Source organism: Haemaphysalis longicornis, unplaced genomic scaffold (genome assembly GCF_048455015.1).
Source record: "Haemaphysalis longicornis isolate Haplotype H1 unplaced genomic scaffold, Haemaphysalis longicornis Haplotype H1 scaffold_20, whole genome shotgun sequence".
NCBI classification, from domain to species: domain Eukaryota; kingdom Metazoa; phylum Arthropoda; class Arachnida; order Ixodida; family Ixodidae; genus Haemaphysalis; species Haemaphysalis longicornis.
This window is the reverse complement of record NW_027526296.1, coordinates 5595611-5604890: the sequence shown is the minus strand read 5'-3', so window position 1 is coordinate 5604890 and position 9280 is coordinate 5595611. Positions and strand designations below refer to the sequence as shown.

The window sequence follows — 9280 nt, the reverse complement described above, 5'->3', positions numbered from 1 at the left end:
ATATGTCTCGGTGCCAACCGGACAAGAGGGAGTGCAGATATAAGATGGGAATGTGATGTCACTGGAGGCTTACGTCATGCAGTCGCAGCGGAAAGCGAGTTAGCGCAGAAATGGGACGATGTGTTGGGAAGCCCGTGTCGTGCAATCAAAAGCGCAGGCATGAACTACCGAGAGCGGACGGAATCGCTGTCTCTGTTTGAGGCGTCCAGTGCCCCATATCAGAATTTAATTGCACGTCACGTTCGAAGTACCGCCCGCTTTCACGGTTCGAATTTCATCAAATTCAAGTCGCGTGCGTTTTCATAATAAGTACAAGTCCAGCTTTAAATTAAATCTTTTCCACACGACATTTTTGGGCTTGCTGGGTGCGCCCTGTGCACCCTCAAAATTTAATTCCGCGTCACGTTAAAGACAAATAAGATAAATATTCCAAGATAAATCAAAGATAAATACGCGGAATTCAAGTGCTAGTTGATACACATCGAGTCGATGTCGCCACAAGGCTCGGTTGTTCCATTATTCGAGCGTATACAGTATAATGTCAATCATTCTTAACGAAAACGTAAAACACTCTCGCGGTGTACGGGGTGGTCTGTGCTCCAGTGGTTGGTGTTTCATTGGAGTGGATTGGATGTGGTGGATTTGATTGCTTGGGACTTGATTAAACTTGACCGAGTTATTTGTTAATTTTCAGGAGCGTGTTCACCTGGGCTTTGTCCGAACGAGAGCAACAAACTAAGCACGATCTCTTTTGGTCAGTGATGTAGCGTACTTCCGAGTGAATTAGCTTAATGATCAATAGTTGCTAAGATCGTCGTTTTATGCTAGCAGCGACGGAAATGAACGTCTAGTCGGTAATGAAGTCGTTTTAACAGTGAAACGCACTGCATGCCTAATGGATGAACTAGTATACTTTGCTTGGGTGGAATCGAATTGTACGGTCATAGCAGATTATGGTATGGCGTTATCCAGTAACTTGAAGATACCAACGGGTGTTTGTGATCATGACTAGTCTGTGTTGGGTACGTTTCATGTATTGTACACAACTTCCTGGCGCAGCTTTTCTGATTTTTTATTTGTTTCCAGGGCATTCAACCGATGTCCGCTATTACCAAAGGTAAAACCACCAATTATCATCAACAAATCAATCAACAAAAGCCTATGGGAGAGAGTTGAGTCCGCAAAGCGGGGCGGGTGTGCCGTGTGGTTCTGTTAAGGAAGTGCGGCGAAAATATTTGCATCGCTCGAGGAATGCGGTTGGACTCTCTACAAGTCCTAATGGGAACGGCTCCGCCTGTTCTCAGGAGTAAGCCGACATAACATGTGTCGTTATGGTGCCAATAAATGAGAGCCGCATTTGAATCTCGTATCTTCCCAGATACCAATGCAACCACCCTTAGCCACGTTCGGAAAGGAAAACATATTCAGGCAAAAACAGGAACGCTTCGGCAATAAATTGAAGACGGCTTTCCAAGATTACTCTTTGGACGCCTTCCACAGAGAGTACAAAAGCGAAGCATATTAATGTGCTGAATGCTCGTCTTATAAGCTTGATATTCCCCACTTGCTGCAGAATGTACATACTAAGGAGCGCATTTACATTATACCCGTAAATTGCATATAAACATTATCTTACGTCGACTGCTGATTAGCGATAAATAGCTCCCCAATAACGCTCACCGGTCTGTGCGTAACTTTCGTACTTTCTGTTATCACCTTCCTCGTAATTTAGAAGTATTTTGCGGTTTTTTTTCAGGCCCGTGGTACATTTAATGTTCTGAGGCACTATGAGAATAATTTTGCAAGCTGTTCAGTTTCCCTACAAGGGCCTCCTCTTGGTCCGTACCGAATACCACTTAGTCTGACAACGCCCTCACGCACCAAATCCCCTCCAAACCCCGTCTGAACCAGAATCAGAATATTTATTTCATGGAGTTAACATATACAAAAAATACGTGAAAAGTCACCGGATCCTTAGCCGACATGCGTAGTGATGGATCCATAAAATAATATTGACACACACACACACACACACACGCACACGCACACGCACACACACACACACACACACACACACACTAAAATCCAGACAATATTTACAACGATTAAATGCAATGTGTCCAAGAGAAAAATATTGTGCACATTTAACATGCTGGTATATACTGCTCTGACATGAAGAATTTTTGAATAAATGAGTGCTATGTGTGTTTTGTTTCCCCTGAGCAGCGGAAATGTGAACTGGCCAACTCACGGTGCAAGGACCAGGAACGCCTCATCACTGACACGCTCAATGAGAACGCCACGCAATATTATGCTCAGAATATGTTTTTCAATCAATCTGATCTACAGCCTCGGACAATCTCATGGGCCTCCTCCACCACATCGCCCTTCAATTACCAACCCATGGGAACAGAGTAGCAGTTTCTTCGGACGCCAAATCTCAGCATGCGCGGTTTGCATTGTTGTTCCACGATGTGAGCACTACTCTTCCTACATTGCGCAGTATCACCGAGTGAAGATAGATTTCCTTTTCATACAAATTGTAGGCTTGGCCTCGTCATTCGAGGAGCTTGCTCCCGTTGTCCCATGAATTGGCCAGTGCGCTGCGTTGCACTGCGGACGCATCTTTTAGCGCACCTTGTATCGCTCTGTGTTTTTGTCCCCTGTTTTTCGGCGGCGCTTTTAAACCCGTCATTGATTTAAACACGATCGTTCTCAAACAACGGCGTCATCCCTCCAGGCATGCACGCAATTTCTCCGAGTAAAACTGCCTATAATTCCAAATCAGCTTTAGTTCGTCATTACGCGCAAATTGAAAAAATTGCTTGGTCTAGTGACAAATGCCATGATCGTTTTCGTAAGTTTGGCAACCACCTTATATCGAGACTTTTTTTGTCCAACAGGCTTCGCACGGACGAAAGTCTGCAGGTTAAATATATGCTCTGACTTCCATGCTTGAAGCTACACATCTCTCCCTGTAACTCGCAGTTATCGCGCACGCGTACCCAGCCGACAGGTCTACGACAAGGCGAGACCGCAGAGGACGTCGCGCTATCTGTCGCACAACAGCGCAACAAGCTCAATCGCAACGGTCGTCACCTATCTTTGAACAACCTCCCGATAAGGTGAGGGTGGCTCCTTCACGCAGACCTGGTACGGGCGTCCCGTGCCTTTTCTCCGCCGACGGGCCTCGGAGGCGGCCGTGTATCCGTCGCAGTGACTGAGCGCGCGCCACCATGGATCTCCTGGGCGGACTCAAGTCGTACTTCACCACCAAGTATGTCATCACGGACAACCTCATGTGCCGCATGCACCACAAGGCGTCCGTGGGCATTCTTCTGGGCTTCAGCCTGCTCGTGACGGGCAAGCAGTACGTGGGCGACCCCATCGACTGCATCAGCAAGGACTCGGTGCCCAGCAACCTGCTCGACACGTACTGCTGGATACACAAGACCTTCAGCGTGCCCACCTTGTGGCACGGCAAGTTGGGCGAGGACGTGGCCTACCCGGGCGTAGGGCCGCACACCCCGGGCGAGCCCAAGGTGTACCACTCGTACTACCAGTGGGTCTGCTTCGTGCTCCTGCTGCAGGCGCTGCTCTTCTACACGCCCCGATACATCTGGAAGACCATCGAGGGACGCCGCGTGCAGAGCCTCACTGAGAACCTGTCGGCGCCCTTACAGGTGGGCTGCTATGGAGGAGTCGCCATTTTTCTCTTGGTTATGCCGTGTTCGCCTAATAGCGACCTCAAAGGGCTGAGGGTGTGGCGCGATAGAGCAGGTTGAGCGACGAACATCCGATGGCTGCCGATCAGCACTGCTTCAAATACCGCTCTATTGTAGCTAAACTCAGAATAACGGTATGAGCTGCAGCATAAGTGCAAAAATGTGCTTAACTCTGATCACATTTCACTGCCGATGGATTACTTTAAAAATTCATTAAAAGTATACATAAAACGTGAGGCTGAAAACCACGCCATTCCTTCGCACTGCTTTTCATTCGCAATGGAAACGTTTTCAGTAAATAATCCGAAGAATGTGCAAACGCTCCATTGGGGACTGAAATATTCACGGTGCGTGTCACTTCTAAATAAAAGTGTGCTTTGCCTTTCCCCAGGTTTCACGTTAGTGGAGATGGCCAGGAATTTTTTTTCATTATCTACCAACGAAATACTCGAATACTTTATATCTCTTTGTGCTTTAGAAGGGCCACTTCTTAGTGTTGTTTCCTAATATTAACCGGAAAAGGTTTTTTTTGTGAGCGGTACAAAAGTGTTTGTTGATCTTCAAGCAGAGCGATGTATTTATCACCAAGTTTGGCCAGTTGAGAAATTCTGTACGATAAAGTAGTGCTGGTTCAATTTATTGGCTATAAAACCATAAAGGTCGCGTCATAGTGCCTCAGTGGATGTGAAGATCGCCATGCAGTTTTAGCTACGCTCTGAATCTAGTTACACATAGGTTATCGTTAAAAACGCGCTCCACATATTTTTGGAACAAAACAGAATTTTATCTCTATCCGGCAGTTTTCAAATAAAATATGAGGAATACCAATCTTTTGTTTGCTTTGTGTATTGCGCATATGTATTGCTGATATGGAAAACGGTCCCATTAAATTTATGTGGAACCACTTCCACCGCTGGTTCCGCTTACCATCGTGTAACTCATGCTGGTTGCTCTGGCGCCGCGGAATCGACACTGATTGAAAAGACATCTACCGTAGCACCACCTACCAGTTTTGCACGCACCAAGGATGTTGATGTGTTATGGGACTGGGCGCAAGCTGCTAGTTGCTACTAGCATTACTACGCAAGTCAGAGTACACTGTGACGCTGCCAACGAACGCAATGGCCTGGTTTTATTCGGCACCTATGACGCCTCCTTCACTCATTCTTGAACATACGCGATGAATGCGCAAAAGGTTCTCATACTTTGAGCGAAAATTTGGCACGAAATTTAACAGACAGCTTTAGCCTAACGCTGAAGTGAACGACTCGCCTTTGCAACGCAAAAGCAGCAAATTTATCGGTTATGACTGAAGATTCTTAACACTTTCCTTTTTTTGGCATATATAAATGGTGGAAACGTACATGGTAAATTAAAGGAGCAATTTAAAAATAGGCGTTAGATTTTTTTTTGTTAGAGATCTCTAAATTTGAGAAACTCGGAACGCTACTGAAACTATAACGAATGTCAAGTTCTTTTAACTTCGCGTATAATATTTTTCTTCCCCATGGTGGCGTCTTGTCACCTCAACGGTTGTCGTCCGTTTGAACGCAGACCGCGGCAACGTCTTACTTTTATGAAGGCGAGACACTAAGATCGCCAGAGTATAAAATATTTATTAACTCTGCATAAAAAAAAACCTTTTAGCGTGCCTAAACGTATCCACATCCCCCTTTCCCCTGATGCACCACCTCATAGCCTATAGGCAGCTTTAAAGCAGTAAAATCTGAATTTTAATATATTATTGTAAACTTGATTTGATTGACTTGATTGCAGTGTTTAACGCGCCGACGCAGCGCAGGCGATCAGGCGCACCGTAGTGGAGGGCTACGGATTAATTTTGACCACCTGGGGATCTTTAACATGCGCCGCAATTTCGTACTCACGGGTGTTCTTGCGTTTCGCCTCCATCAGAAAAGCGACCGCCGCGGCCGGGAATCGAACCCGCGACCTCGTGCTCAGCATCGCAACGCCTTAGCCACTGAGCCACCGCGGCGGGTATTATTGTAAACTCGAGACTTCCGCTCAATCTGCACAAAATATAATCAGGGAAACTTCCAACTAGAAATCATTAGGCGATTCTGAATAGTAAAACACATCAGCATTAACTTAATATGGTAGAGTCTTCAGCGACTACAATGTCGTAATGTAACGGCTCATTTTCTTGCGATTTAGATATTTATTTTACAAGCATGCATAACTTCACTAAAAGCTTCTACTTCTAAAAACTTCTAAAAACTTCACCTTTCTTGTAAATTAAGCCAGTTTGTTTTTTTACGATGCATGAGCGCTTCCAAATAACTTTCTGTTTTCCGTTACAATGTATTTTTGTAGGACGCTGATGTGACCGTGAGCTCATGCTTGATGTGTCTAACACCTACGCAATGCTACTTCGTTCTGGCAACTTCACTGGGACCGTGTGCACCTGCCAGTGAGCGCGTTTTCATTGTCACACAAATCAGCCAGTTGCTGCTGCGTAACACCAACACTGTTACACCAAAGTGTCCAGTTACACAAAGGCCCAATCCCTCCTGACATCGCCGTATGTTCTGAGTATTGCACCCTTGAACACAGATAAATTTGACGCTGCCGAAACCATGAGTAAAAGGTTAGGTGCCGTGATAATTTTATTGTGGAAATACTCCGGACATACTTAATGTCCGAAGAACTCTGTTAAGCATGGAGCACTTTTGGGGGGTAGTTGTAAAAAGAGTGTTTGGTTTGTGGTTATGCGGGAACGTTCGTGCGTATGCGCGGATATATATATATATATATATATATATATATATATATATATATATGTGTGTGTGCGTGTGTGTGTGTGTGATAGTGTACGTGCGCGTGCATATATATGTGCGCGTATGTGTGTGCGTTTGCCCTTTTTAAAACAAACTTCCCCCGTGTACATTGAAAGCAGCATCCAGTTCCTCAACTACTAGCAGGGACCAAAGGAAATATAATAACCAAATAAGTTAACGCCAGTTGAAAGCGAGCTAGTCAACTCGGTTACTTGATTTATGGTGGCAGCGACGTTTGCAAGCATACAGAAATAATTCTAAGCCTTTTTAATGAGAGACATGGTTAAAACGCGGGGCTTCCGCCCATTCAACTGGGTTAAAGCCGAGGTTTCGAAATCCACTCTCCCAAAGTCCAAAATCCAAACTGCCGAAGTCCGAAGTCAAAGTCCAAAGCCGACGTCCAACCCTGCTTAGAAAATGTTTTTTTTTATCATCACCATCGCCGTCATCGTCGTCTTCGTCATCATCGTCATCATCGATAACCACGTGCACTGCGAAACTATATTTTCATCATTACAAGCGATTCGTTAGGTGTGCATAGACATCCCAGTGTTATGATATGCGGTGAATGATTGATGCACCCGTTGTGAAATCCACTGTGTAAAGTTGGCTTTCCCACCGTGTGTTTTCCTCGGACGTCGACGTCATCAGTGAGGCATAGAAAGCTTGGCGTTACTGACAGCATGCACGTAAATTTACCCCATTCTACAAGGTAAACTACGTTGTCTTCATGACCATGAGCGCATGACGTCCCCACCTAACTGCGCCCCTTCTAACGGCGGGCCTGTTTGCCGGCGTGCCTAGGGCTTGTAACGGCTTTGTAATTAACAGCGCCAAGAATCTCCTCCAAAGTATCGAGAAAATTCCGATACATTGGCTAGCGTTTGGAAATAGCTATTACAGTGCATGAATTACAATTTACGAAACGTTGTACAGTAAAAGCTCATTAATTCTGATCTCACGGGACCCGGAAAAATGTCCGAATTATCCGAATGCCGAATTAATGAATGAATAGGAAAAACAACATTAAAATCACGTTGGAGAAGCATACCTTTATTTGCTGAAGTATTTTGTAATAGTCGTCTGCTTTTTCGCGCAGATTCCGGCTGACATTACAATTTTTCTTAACTCTTCCAAGTGGCCAACAGCACACAAACTGTCGGAACTGCTCAGACAAACGTCCTCCAATATCAAAAGAGCCTCAGAGACTTCTCGTGAAGTGCGATGAGGTCGTGGCTGCACCTCCTCGCATGACTCTTCGTCAGAATCGTGGTTGATGACGATGGCGATGCCTCTCAGGTTTTTCTTTCAATCCAGTGGTTCCAGTGCTGCTAATTTACCACACTTTTGTGAAGCGGCAGCCGCCAGCATTTGTCCGAATTAAGCGGTGCGGGGCCGAATTCTGACGAAATAACGAAGGTTTGGTACCATAGACTAACATGCGCTTTGGCCGCGACCAATAGAGCCATCCGAATTATCCTAATTTCCGAATTAACGGGTGTCGAATTAACGAGCTTTTACTGTACTTCCGGGCAATTTTTTGTTGTTGTTTACCGGGAAAACAAACTGCAATTATAGGACGAGCGACCTTCCTCTACAAACTGCAACGCCTGTCTTTTCTTCCACACTCGTCCTTGCAGGACCAGGCGACAATAGAGAAGGCCCGCGGCATGGTGGTTGAGTACCTGGTAACCAACCGGGGCCACCACGGCGGCTACTTCTACGGCTTCGTGCTGACCGAGGCGCTTTACTTCGTCAACGTGGTCGGACAGATCTTTCTCATGGACAGGTTCCTGGGCGGCGAGTTCTCGACGTACGGAGCCCGGGTGCTCGAGTTCACCGAATGGCACTGGGAGGCCCGCTTCGACCCCATGATCAAGGTGTTCCCCCGCATGACCAAGTGTACCTTCCACATGTTCGGTACCTCGGGCGACCTGCAGAGGCACGACGCCGTCTGCGTCCTGCCCATCAACATCTTCAACGAGAAGATCTACGTGTTCCTCTGGTTCTGGTTCGTCATCATGTGCATCCTGACGGGGCTGTTCCTCATCTACCGGGTGGTGGTCATCCTCTCCAGTTCCGTCAGGTTCCACATCATGTACAGCCGCAACAGGAACGTCAACTCGGAGTACCTGCGCGAGGTCGTGCAGACCATCAGCACGGCGGACTGGTTCATCTTCTACCAGATCAGCAAGAACGTCGAGCAGGCCTACATGAAAGAGTTCGTCGACGAGTACGCGCAGGAACTGGACGTCGACGGCAAGGCCAGCAGACAGAAGCTCAAGGGAAGCGACTGAGCACGGCGCACGTCCTACGTGTGGCCCGATCCATAACTACGAAGAACGTATCATACGGCTACAGTTGAGCAATTCTCTTCTGAAGCCGATATTTAATTCGCTTTTCTCAAACTCGGTGCTCGAAGGGGCCTAAATCACTCAGCCGAATGAGGCAGTAGTGCTGTGGGATGCGGACAATGACATATGATTGTCTAGATCACGAGGCATCCAGCCCTTTTTGTCCGCATGCAGTTCAGCCTGACATATGGTGGATCCTCCAGTCGAGGTACTCGCAAAGTGCATTTTAATAGTTGACGTAGAACGCATTCAGGATGAAAGCGCGGTGGGCAGTCATCACCATTATTGCCTCGAATAATTTTCTAGTTCATTTTTATTCATTTTACTCCATGAGTGCAATAAAAGGGATGGGGGATAGAGCAAAGTTTAGTTAAATTAAGTACAAAAAAACTAAGCACACACA

General features: G+C 46.3%; 1 protein-coding gene across 1 annotated transcript; it reads left to right on the top strand.

The window, feature by feature from the left end:
- The first annotated feature begins 3141 nt into the window (after positions 1–3141).
- Positions 3142–9019, top strand: LOC144172331 (innexin inx2-like). Its single transcript, XM_077701092.1, has 2 exons — positions 3142–3683; positions 8164–9019. Exons 1-2 carry the CDS (start codon positions 3237–3239, stop codon positions 8818–8820), a joined length of 1104 nt encoding a protein of 367 aa, XP_077557218.1. The 5' UTR covers positions 3142–3236; the 3' UTR covers positions 8821–9019.
- Positions 9020–9280: the final 261 nt, after the last annotated feature.